Source organism: Mus pahari, chromosome 4 (genome assembly GCF_900095145.1).
Source record: "Mus pahari chromosome 4, PAHARI_EIJ_v1.1, whole genome shotgun sequence".
Lineage (NCBI taxonomy): Eukaryota > Metazoa > Chordata > Mammalia > Rodentia > Muridae > Mus > Mus pahari.
The window spans coordinates 76153865-76178806 of NC_034593.1; the positions used below are offsets into that span (position 1 = coordinate 76153865).

General features: G+C 41.2%; 1 protein-coding gene across 1 annotated transcript in view; it reads left to right on the forward strand.

The window, feature by feature from the left end:
* Positions 1-502: 502 nt before the first annotated feature.
* Positions 503-24942, forward strand: part of Gatb (glutamyl-tRNA amidotransferase subunit B) — a 72547-nt gene continuing 48107 nt past the window's right edge. The window contains exons 1-2 of the mRNA XM_021196030.2: positions 503-697; positions 2205-2355. Of these exons, the coding sequence (XP_021051689.1) occupies positions 522-697; positions 2205-2355 (327 nt within the window). The 5' untranslated portion in view covers positions 503-521. The remainder of the gene's footprint in view (positions 698-2204; positions 2356-24942) is intronic.

Consider the following 24942-nt stretch of genomic DNA (forward strand, 5'->3'; position numbering starts at 1 on the left):
ACAGCCCTAAACTCTTTCTTTCTAGTATGTCAATGTTGCCTTATTATTGAACTAGGTCTATATAGTAGGCATGCAAATAAGTGTCAGTTGAAATAATGCACAAAATTGTGTACGAGGTGTGTGAGCAAGACAGAGAAAATAAAAGCGTTGGAGGGTTCAGGTTTGTGGTGATGTTAGGGTCATTTGTTTCAACTCACGGACTTAAACTGAGTATAAAATCCTGGTGAGGCTTCCTAGCTTTGGCGCTCCCTCAAAGATCTGTCAAAGTACACACAAGCTCTACTGCCACAAAGCTCCCCAGCTCCCCGCTAGGAGGAGTCACAAGGACCCACCAACCTTCCCACGTCTCTGGCTCCGCCCCTCCCCAACAGAGTTCCGGCAGCCTTTGAATTGGGTTGCTGGGAATAGTAGTCTTCCGGTCAAGGCCTACACGTGTTGTGGCGCATTGCCAGAACTACGCTTCCCAGGGAGCCTCGCGGCAGAGGGAGGGTAGGTCACCTGACCCGCACTTCGGCGGCGCAATGGCGGCGCCCGTGCTCCGCTTGGCATTCGCTGGAAGACGCCTGTGTCTAACGTGGATAGACGGCTGTTCACGCCACCGAAGTGGCTCTCAGACGGGACCCACATCCAACTGGGCTAGGAGACAGAGTTCAGTGGCTCAGCCTTCCCTCCACACGGCTCAGAAGCCGAGGAAAGGGTATATCTTCTTCGTACCTTTGCCTGTCTCGTGGAAGCGCAGAACGAAGATAATGGCCCCGGCAGCCCAGCCTGAGGGTTTTAGTGTGCTGGAGGGTGGTCACCAATGTTTTGGGCAACTGAACCTAAATGAAAACACAAAACCAGGCCTGCCACCTTCACCCTCACACTTAAACTTCTGTCCTAAAGTAGACATATTTGGACAACGTGCGAATGTAAAATAGCGTTTCCTCCAGCCGTCTTCGCAGACAGAAGACTGGAATACTTTGTCCTACTAACTCGTGTGGGGTCTGCGACACTAGACTTTTGCTCGTATGTAGCGGGCATTTGGCGTCACTACGGACTATTAATAATTTAAAGACAGAAAATAGCCGTTGTACAAAGCCCCAGATAGGAGAGGTCTTATTAGAGGTCTTAGTCAGAAAGCACGAGCTAGCTGTGGTTTTATGGTGGGCGTATTTGTCTAGACCCCAGGAGGATTTTAGTCGACTTTCCCCGATTATATAAAGAATTGCTTATCTTGTACAGCTGTTAGATGCTTCGGTGTACATGATTTAAAGCTTCTTTTAAAATACAGAAACATAAGCCATTTTAAAAAATGTTGAGGTTGGCATTCTTTTTTAGCATTTCAGTGAAGAAGAGAGGAAAAATGTCCAAAAGCATCTCCTTTCTATTCTCTTCATAAACTAGACCATTTTCATTCCACGAAATGAAACTGCAGAAATACGTTGATTAGTAAAATTTCTTGGTTTATTTCCTCTCACTTGCAAGCTTTATGATCAAATCTTCCAAAGACGGAATTAATCTTTTCTTATTCCTTCATCTATTGAAATGCTTAAAACTGAATGCACATGAATTAAAATCTGAATAATATAGAAGATTTCTAGGGAGAAATGAAGACTAGGAACATACATAGGAATAGAGAATTTAATTCCCCAAAGAGAGTGGAGTACTGGCTCACCAGAGTAGGACTGGTCAGATAAGAGACATTAGTATAGCACGTTATAGCATTTACTAAGATTTGCTAGCAGTCAAGTATGAACAAATGAAAAAAATTAAGTTTAGATCTCAAGAACTGGATGTGACTTGGTGGATGAAAGTTTCCTCTAATGGTTTGCTGTTCTTTTCCACAATTTTTAAGGAATACCAAACCATGTTGTGGTAGTCTATGGTATCTGATCCTGCTTCTGTAGCTACAAGCTGTTAACAATGAACTCAAAATATGGGTGATAATTTATTCTTTAGCCATCATTTCTCTAGAACTAGAATCCTGGCATTTCTATTAAACCCAAATAATGATGAGAAGATAAGCATTTACTGAGTCATTTACTTAGTGTTTATTAACTAATAAGGTACATTTAATTTATTCACCAATAAAATAACACATTTTAAAATATAAGCATATGAAATTTTAATTTAAAACACAAGATTATAATTGGAAATATAGGTTTATAAGAATTTATATTTAGTGATAAATGTAACATTTTAACCATTTTCCTTCCCTTTAGTGAACACAAATGGGCAGCTGTAGTAGGACTGGAAATTCATGCGCAGATTTCCTCCAACTCTAAACTCTTCTCTGGAGCTCAAGTGTGCTTTGCAGCACCTCCAAATTCTTTGGTTTCTTATTTTGATGCATCTCTGCCTGGAACTTTACCGGTAAGGTGTTTTATACTGTCTGTTTACATTAGAAAATGTTTATGTCATCGTGAATATAGATAAGGAACTACTTGCTTAGGGATTTTGCATGATTAGGGAATTAAGCATGATGCATTAATTGTTTATAAAGACATGTCCCTATAATTCTGTTTCTAAGTCTGAGTGTACTCATAGCATCTATTCACTCCTTTCACAAATGCTTTTAAATGCCTATCAAACACCAGATGCTGATTGGAACTGTCTAATGCAGAGAAGCAAAGATCTTTGCTTTAGGAGGAGTTTAAAGATGGACAGAGCTGAAGAGCTGATGTCTTACAAACAAGTAAAGTACAATCTGATAATTCTTGCAAAGGCAATGTGCAAAGGGTAATTTTGGAACCCAAAGGAGGGACATGTAATTGAGCAAGAAGAAGAGGAGGTATTATTGTGAGAAATTGTAGTGGTATATCTAGTTAAGGAGGAATGTCTGGAAAAAATGTGGTGTCCACACTGAGAAGTCAAGTAGGAGTTAGGCTGATACATGGAAGAGTGGGGAGGACCCAAGGAAAGAACATGTAATATGTGATTTTACAGTGTAAGAACAACGTGATCTCAGTTATTGAAATGTAAGAAGCAATCAGTAATGGAGCACTACAGTATAAAAGAGAGTTGGTTATCAATTTAGCTACTTATTTTCATTTGATCCCAAGGGGCGACTGAGCCAGCGTCACCATCAGCAAGACTTAGTGTGGTATTTTTAAGTAATGAGTTACATTTTGAAGAATAAGATGGAAGGGGCAGTGTAAATATTTGAGCTAGTATGTGACTCCCATTCTGTTCAGGAATCTTATACTGTTAAATGGGAATGGAATTTCCATCTTCAGTAGCATGTGCAGACAGGGTGATGATGATGAGTGTGTCACAGACAGAAACTGTTATGAGTGTGTTCTGTACTCTCAGACATTTAAATACAAGCAAAGGGTGATTGAACTGCATAGACTGTTGTCAGTGCCTTGTGTGTGTCTGCTTTACTCAGAGTTTTGATTGGATTAAGGCAGATTCTCAGGCCTAGAACTCTTCTTATTTGGGCTTTTCATTGTGAGGGATCACATCTATCTAAACCACATCCCTGGCCACTGCCTGTTTGTTATTGGGTCTCTCTAAAGGAAGTCAGCTACAGAGGCCTTGCTGTATACATGTGGTGCCATCCTCCCGGGTTCTCTTTCTACTGTAAAGTGTCTACCTATGGAGAAGGAGTTCTTGTTTTCTGGAGAAGAGATATGTTTTCTTTAAAAGCAGGTTTTCTTTTGGGTGAAGACTCAGATATACTAGATACAGTATCTCCTTAGATAAGTGAAATAGCAGTCAGTTTATATAGCACTTCTACCTTTCTCCTTCTTTGCTGAGGACCTTTTTTCCTTATGTTGTAGTTGACCATCAAGAGTCTAGATATAAGCTAGAGCCTTTTGAGGTTTTTGTTTTTTGTTTTCTTTTTTTCCCTCAGTTGAGAATGTGATACCTAGTGGAGTCTTGGGGTACATTTAGAAACATATTTTTGGATAAGCAGATATAAGCAGTTATAAGCAGGTAACAGATTCTTCAGTTGTGCCTAAATAGAGTACAGACAGTTCAAAATAACTAGCTGGTCAGCACATTTGGAAAGACGTGTTGTGTACCCTAGAAAGGTCCTGCTCTGTGGTCAGCAGGTCAGTGAAACAGCGAGTGTACTGAGAATGTGTGGACATTGGGTTGAGAGGCCAGGAAAGGCTGTGATTATAGCTTTCTTAAACACGGGTTTGCTGTTCTTCATTAGAGCCAGCAGCACTCATGGCTCCAGTCCTGACTGTTCTCTCAGCCTGCCCTTCAGAAGAGTCCTTCTTCTTTTTTTTTTTTTTTGGTTTTTCGAGACAGGGTTTCTCTGTATAGCCCTGGCTGACCTGGAACTCACTTTGTAGACCAGGCTGGCCTTGAACTCAGAAATCGCCTGCCTCTGCCTCCCGAGTGCTGGGATTAAAGGCGCAGAAGAGTCCTTCTTAAAGAACCTGTTTTAGTCTACAGCTGAGGAATATGAAAATCCTCACACCAAGACATCGCTTAAAGTATTAAGTCCCTTTCTTCTTTGCCTGTCGTTCAATTTAAAATGTTTTAGAACGTCTCTGAGGTCCATGGACACAGTATTGTGATATATTTACTCTGCATCTTGCAACTGTAACTAATGAAGAACTTGAGAGATGGTCTTTGAAGACTGGAGTAGAATAGTATGTTGTTGTGTGATCAGCTATGTCAAGTATGGTAATACATAACTGTTCCCTTCCTTCCTGCATCTTCTGCCTCTGCCTCCTGATGTTCCTCATGGCTGCTTTCCTTTACCAACTCTAATGTCTGCTCCTCAGACCTCACTTCTGCTTTACATGGCTTCCTGCCTTTAAATAGAACTCCTCTCTCTTGTCTAGTTATCAGTTTATATTTTAATGTTTTACCTATTTCTACACAAACAACTCATCAACATATTAAAATATAGCACTTATTTATCCTGCCCACCTCCCCCCCCTCAAAGTAAATCAATCACCAGGGGAAAGTATCTGCTCAGAAATGTTTGGTAAAGGGAGGAATGTAATGTATACATGAGGGCATATGCATGCCACATACATACACATACACACACACACACACANACATACACACACACATACACAGAACAAAAATCATTGGGAAAGAATGATTTACTTAATTGATGATTTTGGAAAAATTGGTTAGCTATTTAGAGAAAAAATATATAGCTCCTGTGCATAAGACAAATGTTATGTATTTATATATCTATATCTATAATATATCATATATAAATCATACTTACAAGTTAATATATAATTACAAATAACAAATAAATATATATTTACAAGTTAGATGTAAAAATTAAAACACAAATATACAGGAGAATACTCACTTGTTGTTGGGATAGGAACATATTTTATAAGGCAAAATGATATTGTTTTGAATATTTTAGTCATCCAATAAGTATTTATTGGCCTACTGATTCTTTTAGGAGTCTGTCATAGAAAAACAATGAAAAAAAATAAAGGTCAAAGACTTCTCTCCAGTGATGTCTGCCCCAGGATTGTTTGTAATAATGTCAAATTGGAAGCAACCAGAGTTTCCCAGTGGTGGGGGGAACGGATGAGTAAATCGTGATAAATGTATACAGTGGAGTATTATGATGCCACTAATAATGTTTATGAAAATGTTTTAGTGGCATAGAAAAGTGCTAAAGATAAAATTTTCATTGAGATGAGTAGAATGTCTGTGTAGATAGATCACTTAATCTTCTTTTGCCTGAGTTTCTAACTTGCAAAGTGAGGGTAATGTATTAGACTCATTGGATTTTTATGAGAATTAAATGAATAAACTCTTTTAAAATGCTTAGTCACTGCAAGTAATAAGTGCTTCATAAATCTAACCTATTAGTATTAACACATAGTGAGTGGTGACTTTCATCTTTATAAAGAGTCTCTTGAGTTATTAAGCACAATTTTTTGTTTTGCCAGTGACAGGACAAGTAACTGCTACACACAACAGTTGGTATCCTTATTTGCATTTTGCCACCACAGATACACTGCAATTATGTCATTCAGTCATAAATATTGGACAAACATTTTTTCAGTAAAAATATTTATTTTATTTGCAGAATAGAAAGTTACTAAGCTTTATTTTAATGAGTCCTTAATTTAGAAGAGATTTGCTTTGTTCAAAAAGTAGTGATGTTTTGTTCAGAGACTGAAGTGTTTCTGTAGAATGCATTTGGTCTGTGTGTGGTTTATTTTGCCTGCTGACCTGTTAAAAGAGATGCCTGATTACAGAAGGTCCAAGTAGCCATCAGAGAAAAATAGTGCTTTAAAATATTTCAAGATCAATCTGTAAACACTTAACTGAGCGCATTTAAAGTGCATGGTATTATCTCCTGATTCAGGACACACCAGGCTTCTGCTTGAGTTATTATTCTCTCCCTTTGTGGTTGCCTCAGGCCTTTTCTCAGCTGACACTGTTTCTGCCTACCAAGAGCTTGCCCTGTACTAGCTCTAGGGAGACAGCTCTGAGCCAGGTCATCTTGCCCTCATGGAGCAACTAAGTACACTGTGACAGTACCTGTGACGGTACCAGTGACAGTACTTGTGACAGTACCTGCTAATGCGTGTCTACATGGTAGATATAGAGTGTGCTTAAGGAAAACATAGGATGGGCAGTTAAAATACAAGGGGTTTGTAAAACTGTCTAAGCAAAAAGTAAATAGACTGTACATAGGCGTGCTGGCTAAGTCTTATGTCAATTTGACACAAGCTAGAGTCGTCTGAGAGGTGGAACCTCAATGGAGAAAATGTCTCCTTCAGATTGGACTGTAGGCATGCCTGGAGAACATTTTCTTAATCAGTGATTGATAGGATGGTTTTGAGTTGGCAGCCCTGGTTCTACAAGATACCAGGCTGAGAAAGCCATGAGAAGCAAGCCTCATTACTCCAAAGCATCAGCTCCTACTTCAGGTTCCCATCCAGTTTCAATTCCTGACTTGGCTTCCCTCAATGGATTCAGGACATATAAGTCAAATAATCCCTTTCCTCCTCATGACTTTTGGTCACAGTGTTTTATCACAACAATACTAACCCTGACTAAGACAAGAGGATAGAAGAACACCAGGATATGACTAGCACTAGGATCAGATGCTCCATAGGCCACTAGCAGTGAGTAGGCACTGATGTCTGCCTTCTAACTCTAGTATTCACACCTTATGTCTGCCTGTTTCTCCAGAAGGACAGAGACCTGGTTTTTCTGTCTTTCCTTTTCTGTTCTTCCACAAACAAGAATCTCTAAAGATGGCTTGTAGGCCGTGGGTCAGAGGGAGTATTTAGAGGCTACTACCGATGCACAGGAGTGGGGGGCTCTCAGTAAAAAAGCTGCATAGCTTCCTGACTGCTCAAGTGAGAGGCAACCAGTCAGCAGGCCCTGGAGATTCACAGAGGATGTTTAATGAGCACTTGAACAACTCATTTAAAATGTATCTCAACACAGGTCACCAGACAGTACACAATGGACAGAATTCTTAATAAAAACAAAAGTTAAATGAGCTAGGAGGCAGTAGACAATAAAAGGTAGGCAAGTTTAAAAATGCTTAAAAGCTTTAGTAAGTATCCTTTAAGATATAAGAATCAAGCTCTTGGAAATTAAAATTTTGTTGCCTTGGCCTATCCCTCCACTCCCACACCAAAAACAAAACCAAAAAAACCCCAACTAAACAAACAAAAAAACCAAAACAACAACAACAAAAAACCCACCTTCCAAAGACTTAGAACAGAAAGTCAACAAAAATCTTTCTCAAAGACAAAACAGATAATGAAATTGAATAATAGAAGAAAATTAGGGACTCAGCCTGGATAGTTAGTTCAGTGTCGATGGGTAGAAAGTAGGTGTGAGAAAGCTGTCACATAGACAATAACATGCATTTCCTAGAGTCTGAATGGAGAGGGCCTGTCCACCACCCAGCACCATGGATAAAATCGGCCTCAAATGCAGGCATACCATGAAGTTCATGACCACAGGGACTGAAGGAAGAGAAGATGCTGAAGCTCCTTAGAGAGGGAAATGAAGGGTGGGTCGTATGCAAAGGATGGGATCAGGCAGAATATGCAAAAGATGGGGTCAGGGAGGAGAGTAGAACAAAGTCCTAAATATTCTTAGCAGAAAATGAATTATTCCAACTGAGCATTCTGCCCACCACTATCAACCAGGTGTGCTGTTAGGATAATGGCAGCTTTTAGCAGCTTCTTAAGATTTGCCTTCCATTATCCAGGTTCCTGAAGTAAAGAAGAGTTCCAGGTAGCCAGCTCTGCAGCAGCTCCTGCAGGCCCCAGAGAAGAAGAAGGTTGCTTCAGGGAGGACTGGGGAAGATGGGGAGGTGTGAACATCAGGTGTCTTTGAGTGGGCTCTCCGAGCAGAGTACAGGATGACAGGATGGTCTCCAAAAGGAGTAAAGCCACTAAGTCCTCGGTGGAGAGCGTATTTAAGAAAGAGTAGAGGCCCCACCCACTAATTTAACAAACTCTATGACACACCTCAGATATTGGGGAGTACAAGAGCAGAGCTAAACTTGTATTTACCATAATTGGGAGTCATGTTCTAAACTACTACAGAGAGAGAGAGAGAGAGAGAGAGAGAGAGAGAGAGAGAGAGAGATTCTTTTGGCCCTTTTTTAGAGGCTCCCACGCTCCCCTTCTCGTCCTAGACCTCTAGTTAGAAGCTTTGATTTGTTTTTTTTTTAGAGGAGGGGTGGGAGTGGAGTTGTTATTGTTTGGTTTCCACTATTGTTTTGTTGTTTACATTTTTAATTGGATAATAAATACACGCTTTAGATTGCCTTGAGACAGACTTCTAGCCACTGGATTCATTCACCAAGGTTTCTTTTTGTTTCACACACAGGATAGAAGTAAGTCACTTTCCTGGAGTGCTTTCCATCTTCTTCCTTTTTTACTCCCACAGTCCAAGCGATCTCTCCATCCTCACAACCCTCACCCATATTCAAGCTGTCACATGTGCCTTGGCTCCTGTCCCTTGGCATAGTGAACTGCTCTCTTAGCAGCCTGACTTCACAGACTTTCATGTTACCTAGCTTATTATCAGGGTAGGCATATTCTATTTTTAAATAGATATAAAGTAATACTCCATGAATAAGTGCTTATACTATAGTTATATAAAAATACTGGGAAATGTTCCTGTTATTATTCTCTCACCTTAAAACTCATATCAGTTCATTCTGGAAACGAAGCCCACATCATGGGGCTTCAAGTTCTAAATAAATGCACTGTGTCTTTCATTGTAACAGCTTACCAAGACTGTCCTTCTGCCAGTTTTTAGAAAGGCTTGTCACATGGCAAATGGCCAAGCAGCCTTAGCCTTCACCAGTAGGTGATGGATTTTTCCAAAGGTCTCCTGGCACAGAGTATTATTTAAAAATAGGAAGATAAATACCAGGTGAGACTGCCCAAAGAGCTGAAGGTGATTGCATCTAGGAACAGAACTGGGCGTTGGGGTTGGGGTTGGGGTTGGGCACCACTGCTTTTCAGTATCAGTTAAAGTATTAAAAATTCAGGCAATGAATAAAGACAAGTGGGAGGAAGCACCTTTCAAAATCAGATGTCTTCAGAGCACAGGAGGAAAGACCAAGGGCAAGGGGGAGATGTGACCCTCCTCACATAGGCACAGATATGTTTTGTGGGTTCAGGCATGGGACATGGAAGAAGCCCTTGTCAGTTGTCAGTTTGTCCTCTTTAGCCAACATGCCCTAGCATCTCTTGCTTCTGTCGATGTCAGTGTCTCTGCTCTCTGGCTCTGTGGGTGATGAGCTCAGTCTTTGTGTGCTTACAGCTGTTCCGCCTTCTCCCTCAGTCTTCAGTGAAAGCATAGGATTCCATGTTGACATCTATTTCTCCTCAGCACTCTGAAGATGCATTCCCTCTTTCCTCAGGCATCTGTTACTGCTGATGAGGAAATGTGTCTGTAGGTAATTTGTCTTCTCTGGAAGTGTTAACCAGGATGGTTCCAGGTGTGGGTTTGTTATCATCTGTTGTTCTGTGTTCAGTGTGATTTTCAACCTGACTGTTCCCTGGACTGTAGAGATGTCTCTAGGATGAGTTCATGAGTTCATGACAGGTTCTGCCAGGAACTCATGATCTTTATTGAATGAACAGTTTTCTGCATTAATTTCCCAACCTACTACAGCTTAGGTAGTACCAGAGTCCTGCCATGCACTGGAGCCAGATGCAGGATCAGGGATCTGCCTTTTCAGAGTAGTTTTTCTCCATGACCTGAGGTGGGGGCCTTCTCCATGTCTACTTCCTGCGGGTGACAAGTCTGGCTGGACCAGGAGTTTTGGCTCAAAGCTTTCTTCAGGGAGCCACTCAAGATCTTTACCTTCATGGGCTCAGCATCTTGACTTCTGCTTCGGGGTGTTTTCAGTTGCCCACAGCTGGAGTTTTCAGCTGCGTTTACAATAATGATCTACTAACAGAGTGCTTGTTCTGTGGCAGATTAGCTTATTTTAACCTCCTAACAACCCAGTGAGGTAGTTACTATGGTTACCGAAATCAGAAGGTAAGTGGAGAAGCCAGGATTAAAACCGAGTAGTGTGGCTTCAGAGCCCATGCCCTTGTCCCAGAGCTACCCTGACACCTGTGACTGCCTATGGCCTTCATGGCCTTAAACTCACAGCTCAGCTTTGTCCCCAGGTGACTCTGCAGATGAGCTTGACTATTGTTTGCTAGGTGTGTGCTCATGCATGTATGTGCATTATAAACATCAGTATGTACAAATGCATACATGTACAAATATAATGTCTTCTTTGCCTCTTCAACCCATGTTTACTATCTGTGCCCTGTCTGCTTCTGTCAAGGTTGCCATCCTGAGCTGGCTGCCATAACTGGTTCTGAAGTAGTGACCCTTCTGAATGTTTTTTAGGAGCACCGATATTTTATCTTCTTATTTTATCTTAGTTTTAGGATTTTATGGAATTCCATTATGAATTCTTCAGACTGAAAAGGTCAGTCAGCCCATTTTGCTGCTTATTGGCAGGATTACAGCCAAACAAAGGACAGCATTCTCTGTTTTTATTAGCCGGGGTGCAGCCTCATTTATTATTTTAACCTATTAAAACTTTCTTCTGTGGTACAGATTGTCCTTAAATTATTAACTAATTATTGGCCTACAGGACTATAAACAGGATCCTTGGTTATTTGCTGTGAGTTGGTTATGTCCTGTTATCAGTATCATTCTAGTTTCTCTTGTTGAAATACTCTGGATGTGAAATAGGAAGAAATTAGAAACAAAATATATTTATTTGCTAAAATATCATAGGATTTACAAGTCTGTTCATTCCGTAATTGCCCAAATAATGTTTCTAGGAATGGTGAGAAATTATCAAGGCATTGGATATGTTTGGAATAAATGTTTGTGCAAGACTGTGTGCTCATACACACACACAATTAGTGCACGTTCATTCCTTGTGATTTCAGCTGCCTGGGTCCTCCTGGTTCATTCCCAAAGTAGGAGAAAGTAGAGAGGACAGTTGTCCATATTGCTGCTGATGGTAGGGATGGTCAGAGTGGCGCAGTAGATGAGGTCCTCTGAGAGTCAGGCTGTGCCCTTGATGACATTAACTGGAGACCAGTCATCTGCTCTTGTGTTGCTTGTCTGGAAGCTCTTATCTGTATGTAACACCAACCCCCCTAGCAAACACAAGGCCTCTTTTTTTCCAAAACTGGGCAAAGACATAAAAGCCATTTTTTTTTTCATGTGTGTGTGCAAAGTCTTTTTTCTCACTATCAGTCTGTCTAAAAAAGCATTTGGGGCTTTCCATACATTGTTCAGAATTGGTCCTGGCAGCAATGGAATGAATCGGGAATGTTGTTCGTGACAATTTACAGAATTTTTATTCACAAGAGTATATACTATTAACAACAAGGCTCACGTAAAGAAGAATAAATATGTTGTGATGCCCACTCCCTAGGGACTTGATAACAGTGCACACAGCACACAGCACATATTGTGCTGGATATTCATTCTTGAATCCAAGCCTGCAGATTGCACCAAAAAGAGGTTTTGCCTCTCTGAAAATGATGATGCAATGCTTTTGTAAAGTACTTTGGGTTTAATTTATTTTTGAAATCCTAATGACATCTATTTAAAGTTAGGTAAGTCAGCAGTATTTCTGCTCTCTAAACATAGCAGGTATCACTAATAGCTTGTTTTGAAGGGCCTAACAGTTTAGAAAGACTTCACCAGATCTAGAGAGGACCAGCTGATAGGCCCTTCTGACCTTTAATTCTGAATGTAATCACAAAACTGTTTTTAACTTAAAGCTGAGACACAAAATAGCAAGTCAGGAAAACATTGTGGAAATGAGTCTTGGGCACACTACAGTCCCATCTGTTTAGCACTGTGTCCATCCACACTTAGGTGATACTTATCTGGCCAAGTTAGAGGACAAAGTATGCCAGTGTTCTGTTAACTTTTTTTTTTCCATTTCTGTGATTTTCTTTAATGAAATCTGTGGAAATTAGAGTTACATGGTATCCTTAGACTTTATTCCTGCCCATCACTCTAAGTCCCTGTTACTCTTGTGTTGAAGGGATGGAGAGTTTTGTCTGTATCCCTTAACGCTAACACAAGTGTGTGTGCACAGGCTTCTGAGAGTGGAGGGTTCACTTACACTGTTCTAATGATCCAGAATTTCCTAGTGCCATACCTGGCTGTCTCATGGTGGTGAGGGACTTTTGCCCCATTGGGCTGGGTGACCTCCCTTTTGTTCACGAGGAGCATTTGTTTCCTTTCTTGTTTGGGTTTTCCCACCTCTCAATAGGTTCTTGGAAGCCTTCCCCTTCAGAAGCACTCTCACCTCTACCGCTCAGTCTTCCTGCACCATTTGCTGTTGCATGTGCTCTGTGTTAATGCCAATGACTTTCCTTGGTTGGTTTCATACAGTTGATTGGTCAACCCTTTGTGTGTTGTTCAGAGGATCTTCTTAAGGTTCTGAAAAAGCAGTTCATGGGTCTTTTGGGGCAACTTGATTGAACCTTGTTTAGAAAAAAAAAAAATATATATATATATATATATATATATATGTGTGTGTGTGTGTGTGTGTGTGTGTGTGTGTTTGTAGGAAGAGAAAGTATGAAAGAATTTTACAAGCACTTAAAACTTGATATTTTAAACCTATTTATGGGTCTCTTTCTAAAACACATTATATACTTTCTCAACTTTTCAATAGAGTATCTTGAACATAAGGTAATCTTGACTTGATTGCTTAAGGCTATCAGCAACATCAGTCACTGCGGAGTTGTAATATAATGGTGCCTTGAAGAGCCATTGAGGTGTGCAAAGCTATCTGATCATACAGTAAATGTTAGCAGTGGCCTGTTCTTCTAGACCTCACTGTATAGTGCTTGCAGCCCTTCCCTCCCGCCCGCCTCCTCCTTTTAAGCTACTGTCCGTGTATTTGACTCTGGAAGCTGTTGCTTGCTCATTTTCCACTTCTGGATTCTTATTTCTGATCTCCACTAGCCCAGAAATCCAGATCATTATGATTGTTGGAGTAAAATGCAAGCAAAGTTCTGTGGAGAGCTTTGTCCTACAGGTAAAATATGCAGATAGTGCAGGAACCATTCTTGAAGCTGCAGATCATGAGGACAGAGTAGGAAGAAATGCATAAGTCATTTCTAATGTACAGATGAAGGAAGTGCTATTGTGACTGGCCCATCTGTGTTTGCCCAGTCACCCACTCAGAACCAGAGTCACTCCGAGTTTAATAATTGGGTTCTGTATTAGTCAGGGTTCACTAGAGGAGCAGAACTCTAATAGAGTGACTATATCTAATAAAGGAGATGTATTAGATTGGCTTGCACAGTTGGATCTAGGTAGTCCAGTTGTGACCACCTTTACAATGGAGAGGCTGAGAACCTGGTGACTGCTCAGTTCACAGGGCTGGATGCCCCAGCTCTTGCAGCCTGGCACTTCAGGCCTGGACAGTTCCTGCAGAGCTCCTCCCTGGTCTTCAGTCCATGTTGGAAGATGGAAGAAGCTGTGTCATGACATCAGTAAAGAGTGGCAGGAGTAGCAGCAACAGGGTAGATGGACTGAGCAGCAAGGAGTGACCATGGGCAAGTAGGAGCAGCACACTTTCCCTCAGACCTTCTCATGTGGGGGCTGTGGGGGCTGCTATGGAAAGCTCAGTGCCCCACACCAGTTCATGCTTCAGGCAGTACCCTCACAGACCAATCAGACAAAGTCATTTAGTTGATTATAATTCCAATCATGTTGACAACCAAGATTGACCACCCCAGCTTCTAATCAGTATTCTTCTATAATTGGAGTTGAAAGAACTTTGACTTATGTAGGTGGCTGGTGTGTGTGTGTGTTAAATCTCAAACACGAATACTAATAACAGGTGTGTATCATGTTTATCGATGTCTTCTGATTTGCTTATATATGTTTACAGCGTTGACTGCCCAACAGTAATCTTGTTAATGCTTGTATGTGCCATGTGTGATGGCCTCTGGTTATGAGACTTAAACCCAGAGAAAGAGAAAAAAAGTGTACTTAGAAGAAAGGAGATCTAACCTAACTAATCACAAATCTCATGACCTGTGCATTGCATACAACTGTGACTTCAGCTTGCCAGTATTCACCGTTCAAATCATGACAATAACAAAAAATTTATTTTAGATTTCTTTATTTTTGTTTCATTTTGGGTATTCTTTATACTCTATTCTGGCTTATTGATTTTTCTCTTATGATGTCTATCTTTTTCTTTTTAAAAAATTTACTGTAAATGTCTCATTCATGGAAATTTTGTTATCTTTCAAATATCTTGTTTTTCTGAAAATAATGTCTTTCTTAATATGTTAGAATCTTGATTTGTTCAAGAACTTTAAATCTACTTAGTTTATAGGCTGTGTTTAATAATTATGGTACTTGAAAGCACCTGGATGACCTTACTCTGGCTTTCTTTTTAACTAATTCTGGCTAAAGTGATTGCCTCCTATGTCTTGTAAGTTTGGTTGATGAAGGGCTGATGATGGGGATCCATTAGAGGTTTGCTTGAGAGTGAGCCCTTGTCAAGCCCTGCTTCATTGACTAGTTTCCAGTGCTCCCATCACTAAGGCACACTTCATTTATCTTTCAGTTTGAGGATTCCTGGAGCACAGAGTTAGAAAATTTGACCTGAGCTTGTTTGAGAACAGCCCATTAATCCTTAGGAGTGGCTCCTGCTAACAGAACTCAAGCTAAGACTTGACTGAGGTGGAAACTGCACACAGACCTTTGGGGACACTTTAGATATAAACTGTAGCAGTGGCCTTTCTTATCTCACCCTTAGTGAGTCAGTCCCTTAAGTGCTGTATAGAAATGATGTCACCTCCTTCCTCGGAACTGAGTGGAGCAGCTGCTCTGGTGTTTGCAGCAGTGAAGATTTGGAGTTCATTTTTTTCCTCTGTCCTCACCCTGAGAACCTGGAGGGACCTTGTCAGCTTTGTTCAGATGACTCCTGGGTCTATAGAGCCCAGAGGCACCTCAGGGTTTCAGGAGTCTGCTCCTTTATGGCCATACCCTACTCTGGGCAACAGCCTGGGCCCTTCAGGTTCAGTTTTTAGCAAGAAACTGTAGGTATTATATTTAGGAAGGGCTTTGTCTCATTTTCATATTCCATATTCCATATTAGGGTTAGGGTTATTGATTTCTTTTTCTCTTAGAATATGTCCTCCAACAAGAGACAGGTTCTGAACTGTTTTAGGTGAACTTTGTCTACATAGCACAAAATGTCTAATAGTAGAAACAGAGGTAAGGGTGTATAGAAAATAAAATATGGGCATATTACCAGAGATTCTGGGAGTGCGAAGCTTAGAGGTCTTCTGGTGATAAAAATATGTAATAGTTAAAAAAAAAAGCTGATAGTGTTTTGTGACACTGTATATGTCTGACATTTTGGTAGCTCACACAGGCTTTGTTCTGGTGATTTATACGGAGGCCTGTCATAAAATGCAGCCTAAGGCCATGCTGCTGGGCGCCTTTGCTTTCCCAGGGGCAGTTCCAGAACTAAAATCTTGCAGCAGACCTCGGAAAGCACTTTTGTCCCAGTGTATGCCCGGCCTTGGTGGTTGCTATTTGAGCTTCTGTGACCTTGTGGTGCGACGGTGGGATTGGGGGCATGTGGGTAGTGGAGTTGTTCTAGGTAGATTTTATCAGAACTAGCAAGAGTGTCCTAGAAGATTAACAAAAATTATACTCCCTCTGACCAGTGAGAACTGCAGTCAGATAGGTGGAGAGGAATGAATCAGCCTTATTTTTGATGACTGCTTTATTGATACGTATACTTTATATGTAGCCAAATGTTTTCCAGTACTTTCTGTCCAGTCTACCTCTGCTTCCTCAGAGTGCATGCCTTCCCACTGTATGGAAGAAGCTGCAACTACCAACAGATTATCACGTGGCTCCAGTCATGTGGCTGTGTGCCACTCATCCAGAGGAGCTCCTTCCGGCTCAGTCCTGAAGAGTCAGACATGGACCCTGTGATAGAAATGCTGCTTCTCCACAGCCAGTCCACATGTGACCAGCTCAGTTCTCCTCACCACTTGTCATAATTGTGTCTCCTTGGAGAACGGAAGGGTGTAGTGTAGAAAGGCCTAGCATACGGGGCCAGGGGGCCAGGGAATGGAGGCTACCTGAGCTCTTGAGGAATGTGAGAGCCCATGTGGCTGTTTTAGCTTCTGTCATATCTGGAAGGAGCTGTGAGGCACTGGGGCAGGCTCTGTGGAATTCTTTGTTCATGTCACGAGTATGTAGCTGTGGTCTGTCCAAGGCCTCTGGACAGCCCCTTCTATGGTGAACAGTTAGGAGCCTTGAGCTCCATGTCTAGCACTTAAGGGCAGGGGGAGGTCTGACTGCCTGCTCTACTATGACATCTTGGGGAAGGCTTTCTCGCATCTTTTTTTAGAATCTTGGCAAAGCTAGGAAGTCAATGTGCCTTGGCATCTAGAGATGGCAAACGTGGGCTGGATGATTCTGGCAGAGTTAGGTACTCGGGCTGTGCTCCTCAAAGAGCATTCTGTTCCTCATGGCAGAGAGTTCTTGCTAGTGAGCTTGTTGCCTCTCAGCCTTCCACATCCAGCCACATCCCTGGAGAAAAGACTCAAGCTGGCAGGAACAATAGGTAGAAATGAAAATATACCAGTGTTTCCAGGAGCCTTAAAATGTTTCCTTCTAAATTTTGATGCTTGAATCTCCTTTCACAGGAGATTAAAGCAAGAATCATAACCAAGGGTTCTTCTCTTTCATGCTCTGCAGCCTCCATATGAGACCCAGACAAGTGAGAATCTGTGATTGTCAGACTCGTGCCATCACAGCGAGCGAGGTCAGGGACAGCAACCCCACTTGGAGGCAGCTGGGGATTGACCCAGTGATATAGGGAGGCCAGCAGCCTACCTAAAAATATGAGTGAGAGGTGCCTTTCTCCCAATCCTAGTGTAAAGCACCAGGCTGTGCTGCTTTCTGCAATATTTGCTAATTGTTCACTTTCAGCAAAATACAACTAGGGACTTTTTCTTTACCGCTTTTGTAAACCTTTAGAATGCCTGGAGCCAGCCACTACCTTTGTTTGTTTATCACAGTCAGCTAGCCAGCCTATTTATCTTAGTTCTTATTCCTTCCAGTTTACATCTGTGCAGAGAAATTCATGTCTGTGAAAGCACCTCCCGGACTCTCACGTGGCACATAGATATTATTTGATATAGTATTCAGTTCTTGACTTTTCATCTTTAAAATGTAAGCACTTTCATTTCCTGAAGTAACTTAGATGGCACAGTAACCTGAGTAATAGTTAAAACTAAAATTTCACCTAACCCCGTTCTTTCAGAAAAGCACAAATTGGAAAGTGTACACACATATTTACTCAGCAAGGCAAGGGAATGTGAGTATCAGTAAAAAATAAGGTCGCTTATAGCATTTAGGGAAGCTAAATGTATTTTCTTTCTTTTAAAAAAAGGTGTTGTTTTGTTTTAATTATATATGCTCTTTTGTATTTGTATGAATATGTTCACAAGAATACAGGTGCCCTCGGAGGCCAGAGGCATGGGGGTGGGGGAGGGCTCCAAGTGCTGGGGCAGGGGCATCTCTTTACATTGTTATTAGGGGCAGAATTCAGGTCCTCTGCAAGAGCAGTACACACTCTTAATTGGCTGAGCCAGCTTTCCAACTCTATAAGTGTGTTTTCAACTAAAAAAAGATATAACTGGTAAAGTAGAGAGAGGTGGGGTAGGGGGAGCAGTGGGACTAGGGTTAATTCAACTGTATATGCAAGAATGAGTATTAGGTAAAATATGTTTTAAAAGAACATTTTTATATTCTTAAAAATATACATGGCTACTTATATGTAGCATTTTTATGTTCTATATAGATGTTATAGAATTCTCTGTTGACATACTCTTTTTGTTCCATTTTACTGAGGATTGCACCATATTTTATCACCTATATAGGGGTCTCAAAATATCCTATAACTTAATTGAATCTATGACATAGAAAGATTTAGGTCAATACAGTTAGTATATAGGATGCTTTCGTTTCTAAAACTTATTTTTAGCAATGGTGCATAGAAGCTTCAGATGCCCTTGTGATTTACAAACAGCCTCACTTCCCCCAGCTCTCTGTCCTTCTTTGTCCTGTGTGGGAGTCTTCTCACACCTCACCATGCCTCACCCCTACATTTTTATTTAGAAATCATTCACATTCATAGAAGAACTGAAAGAACAGTACAGTGAAAATTCTCCTTGCTCCTAGGCTGCCCCCCTTAGATGAGCCATTTGAGAATAAGTTACAGATAGCATAGGACTTTATTTCTAAATATTTCACCATCTGTCACCTAAGAACAACAAAAAACATTCTCATATATGGATCACTGTTAATGTCACTCTCAGAAAAACTAACCTTGACACAGTATCATTATTTGGCACAGTTCATATTCAAGTGTATCTTTTGTTTTCCCATTCCAGAATCTAGTCAAAGATTGTATATTGTATTTGGTTGTCATATTTCTATAATTCTGTTTTTTTTCTTTCTCCCCTCTTCACTTCTTTGCCTTCTTTCATTTTTTTCTTCAGAAATTCATATTTTGAAAAGCATTTTCAGGCCAGCTATTTTATCTTATCATGTACTGTTGAAGTGTTTATAATTAGTGCAGATTATTGCCCATTGAGAGCTTGGTATGTGTGCACACACACATATTTTGTCTATTGGGAGCTTGGTGTGTGTGCACACACACATACATTTTGCCCACTGGGAGCTTGGTATGCGTGCACACAGACACACATTTTGCCCACTGGGAGCTTGGTATGTGTGCACACACACATTTTGCTTCCCCATTAAGTGTCTGTGAGTTTTTGTGTCTCCCCAGGAAGCATCTGGAAGGATGTTAGACTCTTCCGATGCCTTACTTCTCAGGACACCCCTGGGCTGCTAACAGCTCAGGTGTAGTTTTGGATAGGAAGGTGTGTGTGTGTGTGTGTGTGTGTGTGTGTGTGTGTGTGTCTGTCTGTCTGTCTGTCTGTCTGTTTGCTTCTGGTAGCCACAGGCTTTTGTCCTCTCAACTTCTTACTAATGATCATGATAGTGAGTATCTAGCTTCTTTTTAATTAGACTTTAGCTGGTTCAAGTCAGTTGTTTCTTTCTCAGCCATAATCAAATCTTTCAGCTTTATACTAATCTAATCTGTGTATGGAAGAAAGCAAATTTTGACTTGAATCTTTAGGGCATGTCACTCCTCAGATTAGAGTTTCTCATCACCCTCTGGCTATGCTTGAAGTTTTGGCAATGTGACATAGTCTGTTATTTCTCTGGGTGTAGAGTCTCATTTGTAAACTTGAGGACAAGTCAGAAAAGTTAATATTCTGTGTGGGGCCACATCTGAAGGGAGGAGGTTTGCACATTTAAGCCTTTTCCCATGTAAATACTCTTTAAAAGTTTTAAGTTAGGATAATAAGAAAGACAAATATTGGGGGCTGGTGAGATGGCTCAGTGGGTAAGAGCACCCGACTGCTCTTCCAAAGGTCCAGAGTTCAAATCCCAGAAACCACTTGGTGGCTCATAACCATCCGTAACAAGATCTGATGCCCTCTTCTGGAGTGTCTGAAGACAGCTACAGTGTACTTACATATAATAAATAAATAAATCTTTAAAAAAAAAAAAGAAAGAAAGACAAATATTCAGAAATTAAATATTTCTACATTAAAGATCTTGGCCCCATCTCAACATTTGTCAAAAAGAACAGTTTATTTTTAATTTGATTGGTTGGCTGGTTTTGTCATTTCCCCCTTGAATCTTAATGTGTCTGTGCCATTTCTTCATGAGCTCATTGAATTTTAGGAACAGCTACTAACTTAGAAGATAGGAAATCACAGATGTGTGGCCACAGTTGGGCAGTGTGGGAGAAGGTGGAAACACATGTTCAGCTTGTTAGAAATGCATTTCCTTGAGAATGGGAGCTTTTCCCTTCCACAGGTGAGCATACAGTGTTGTGCAAGAAAATGTTACTTCGCCATAACAACAGAAAATGTGGCACTGGGCACTTGCTATTGCATTAAGAACTATGATATCTGTTCTGCTGGATATAACATAGAGAGCATCACAAAGGTGCTGGTTATTGCTTAGGGGAAGTAGTATGTTGACATAATATATAATTGTGACACCCCTCATATACCTTGCTGTGGGTTGTGGATCCAGGCTATTGGCTCTCTGGAGCTGTCTGAACCTTTTCCAGTTATCCCTGGGTATCCTGAAAAGCTTGCAAGCAAAGGATCATCCTGATGCACACGTTGCCTTTATTAATACTCTCTCTCTAAAGCCAGGATTTCCAGTTATCTACCAGTGGCTTTCATTTCGCTGTATGGTACAGTCTTGCAAAATAAAGATTCTTCCCTTAGCAGATTAGGAAACAGACTTGGAGAGGTCAGGTAACTGGTAAAGGTCATAGAGCAATAGCACAGTGATAGCAAGATTCAGATTTAGGTCGGTCTGACTCGGTTTGCCGCGTCTCAAGGCTCTGTAAAAGTGTGCTTTGAGATCCGGTTCATTGTCAGAGGGTAATACCAGAATAGTAACTGCTGAAGACCCGAGAAAACAGGAAGAAACCAGTTACCCTGCATACCCAGTTTTGTGTTTTACTGATTGCCAGTCACTCTGACTTTCCCACCTAACTGGGATAACTGGCCAAGAGTGAGACTAAACCAATAATTTCCAGTGCCAACATGAAAGCAAAATAACCAGGCAATGTTGTGAGAGAACTCTTATTTTTATTTTTTATTATTAAATTTATTTCTTCTCTTTACAACCCACTATCAGCCCTTCCTCTCCTCCCAGTACTTTCTCATATTTTTATTTCTTTTAAACCCAAGTAGGGGCAGTCCCCACTTGGCCCCAGGATTGCTTTTCTTTGCTTGAATCCCAGGGGTTAATCTCAGACTTCAGTATCCTGTAACCCAGGAAAGAGCAGGAGAGTCTGCTCCAGTGTCCACAGCCAGGCTTGCTAGTTGGCAGAGACAGCAGAAAAAAAATGCAGCTTCTGATCAAAGCATTGTTCTTACTCTCATCTTGATGACCTGTGAGGGGTGGAGCTAGTACAAGATGACTGGAAATACACGGGCCATGAAACTAGACCATAGGAACTCCTGACCACACCATCTTTCCACAGGAGTGCTTGCCTGTGTGATGAATATGGGATTTCCCACCTTGCTTAGAGAGGGACTTAAATAGAGGGATTTTCTCCTTCCCTGTGCTAACCATGAAGAACATGTAAGCTGTATGAGTACCCTTGCATATATCCAATGACAGCATTCCAACCAGTATTTCCAGTGGTCAGATTCCCAATTAACTCTTTTCACCACCGAGTGACTGGTTAGTGAGGTTACTCATGGAAGCAGGGCGCTCCTGTGTTGGTTTAGGGCTTGGTAAAAGAGCTCAGTGGTGAGGACAAGTGCTGTGTATATGGATCAGGGAGACAAATTTATGGTTAGTAATAATGGGCCATTTTACTGCCTTGTTTTTACTTAATAAATTTTAATTTCTTTCCATAAATTAAAACATTTACCATGCTATATCCTAATTATTAGATTTGTCATCTACAGCGTAAATTTCACAGAATAATTGCCATTTGGGCTTTTAGGGAGACATCACCTTATAGTCTTTATTTTAATAATTGAGTAGCTGGATTTTCAGTAGAGACAAAGTCATGCTGTGTTGCCTCAACTTTCGAAGGATGTACTGATAGTACTCATTAGATTATGTGTGTCATAGCATCATGGACTGACCAGGTAAAAGGGTGCCAGAGGAGTAGTGTGAGTTGCAGACTTTTGAAAGATGTGCATTTTTTCCTTTGAAATATACCCCAGCTATTTTCCAGGATAGGGTCCTAGAGACAGTTTTAATGAACTATATTTATAACTAATATAATTTCCCATAAAATGTTCAAATCCTAGATAATTAATTTGAGTAGGTTGCAAACCTTTCTTCTGTCCATTTGAGTTCATTCAGTTGAAGCCAGGTGGAGTAGCTACATATGTTCGTCATAAAATAAGTAGCATTCCATCACTCCTGCCTTCTAGTATGAGGAAAAGGAGCCCACAGAATTTCTAATTTTGTGTTGACTCAACAGACTCAAGAATATGGCACTTTATTATTATTTATTTATCAAAAGAAAAAGTCATAGGAGTGGATGGAGAAGTGTATGTGCTTACTGTTAGATTTGAAGCCTGCATCCAGATCCATGCCTGCCATGCCCCTGATCTTCCTGGTGCAGAGCTAGGGCCAATGCCAGTTGGCTCTTAGCTGGGTTTGACCAACAGGATGCTTTTCTGAAAATAGCAGCTAAAAGGAAGGACGCAATGGGTGCTTTTCTTCTCTTTTCTACCTTTGCCAGCGGCCCCACTCCCTGCAGGGGGGGGGGGGGATGTGTGTATGCTCGAGCTTTGTGACTGCGGCTCTGCAGCTCCTAGGATGCAGAGCCATCATGTTCCAGGTATTCTCTAGCAGCCCTACCTTTCCTCTCTGTCCCTGCAGCCCTAGGATAGGGGTGTCTTGTTGCTGTGAGGAACTCCCCCTAGTTGCCTTAGTGTGCCCTCTTTGACACCTCCACCCTTTTGTCATCTGTGTAATGAAACCTTTGCTCTTAATTTGTTCTATTTTACATGCGAAGAGTATTTTTCATTTGTAGAATAGCTTTGCTTTTATCTCATAGCTATCATCATTGGGATGTTGATAAAGGGAATGGTAAGTTATTCATCATCTTAGCTAATGTTTAATCAGTTTGGTATTATAGTTAGGTGATGGGACAAAAGAAGAACCAAGCAGAATGATACGATTGTCCCCTAAGAAGTCAGCCTATGAATGGGGTGGTGCTTCTCTGAGGGCTGTGGGAGCCAAGGACTGTTTGTATTGGAGTAGTAAGAAAAGATAAGTAAGTAGATAAGAGCTCACACATCCAAGGGTCTAGTTGGAAGCAGCAGTTTGTACAGAAGAACATACTAGTATGGCCGACTAAAGAGTGTTGGATGGGTGTAATTGACAAGAGGGCCAAAGGGTAGTTCAGCTGGATCATTTAGGGACTGACGAGTCTCTGAGCACTTGGTGATGGGAGCAGTAAAGCAGAATGTTAAGCAGAGGAAGTATCTGAACACACCAGTTCTAACAAAGGCTACTTTTGGAGAGGAGCACAGGAGGAGACCTCGAGGGCAGGCTTTCACTAGGTGAAGGGGCAGAAGCCTTGGTGGAGAAGGGTGGGTTTGCCTGGAATCCTGGATTCCCAGAAGATACAAGAGGATGTATTGAGGAATTTGGTGATTATTTTACATGTGCCTGGCAGTGCATCAGGTGAAGTTTGTTGAACTCAGCGAGCAGGACTTCTGTGTTTAGGTAATAGCTAAGTGAATTCCACACTAGAAGACCTTTTGCCATATTGGGATCACAGCCTCTCCTTGGAGGTCCCAGGCATGATTCTGGGTTGTTTATTCTGTCCTAGGAGCTAGGTAGATTTAATTTAGGGTATAAAAAATTATGGTTGCAGTGCTGCTCCTGTTTTACAGACAAGCCAAATCAGTGGGTCTAAGAACCAGTCAGTATCCCTGCTTACCGCCCACCACTCCTGGTTTCCTTTTCTAGACTCGGACCCTCACACTCTCTCCTTCAGTCATGAAATATGTTGACTACCCATCTACTGTGTATTTTATCCCTGACTCTGGCTATCACAACCTCCTTATCTTCTGATGAAAGAATCAACTTTCTACTGAGAAGTCATAGTATGAGTTCTTGTGTCAGAAGTCTACCAGTGGGACATTCTCTGCTGATTTATAAACTCCACAAGCCCACCTGCCGGCAAACCTCCCACATGCCGAAGACTGTATACTGAATCTTTCAGAAAGTTGGAGGTAGCACCTGTGGAGCTGAGCATTTGGAAACAGATCTATAGAGCTAGAAGCTGGTAAGAAATAAAATAGCAGAGGCAGGGGACACCTTAAGTGGCCTATAATGGGTGTGTTTGAGGTGCTGTTCTGAGGTTATGGCAAGTGTAGTTTAAAGAGATAAAACTAACTCCCTCTACTCTTTGAAGATTCAGAGATGAGGTAGTGGTTACAAGTCTGAGTTCTGCAGTCCCACTGCTTGTCTTACTGTGTGTACCAAATTACTTCATCTTGCTGCTTCCCTTCAGTACCCATAACAAGACATAACATGACAGTATCTACCTTCAGATTACTAGGCGGACAACATGACAAATGGGCATTCATGCCTCCTGACATACCCCCAGTGCACAGTAAATGCTTGCTGTGGGTCATACCTGGCACCAAAGGGGAGTCTCTAAAGGCTCAGCTTAGAAAGGTGTGTGTTTGAGTACTGGGGGAACTTCCACATAAGAGTTGGTAGGGCTAATCCTATAATCTTTATAGTCACTGGAATTAATTGTTGTCACTGAAAGAAAACTCTGGAACATACTTTGGTACAAGTTGGTTGTTTGCATTCTCAGGCTACTCCTTTGATCATGTC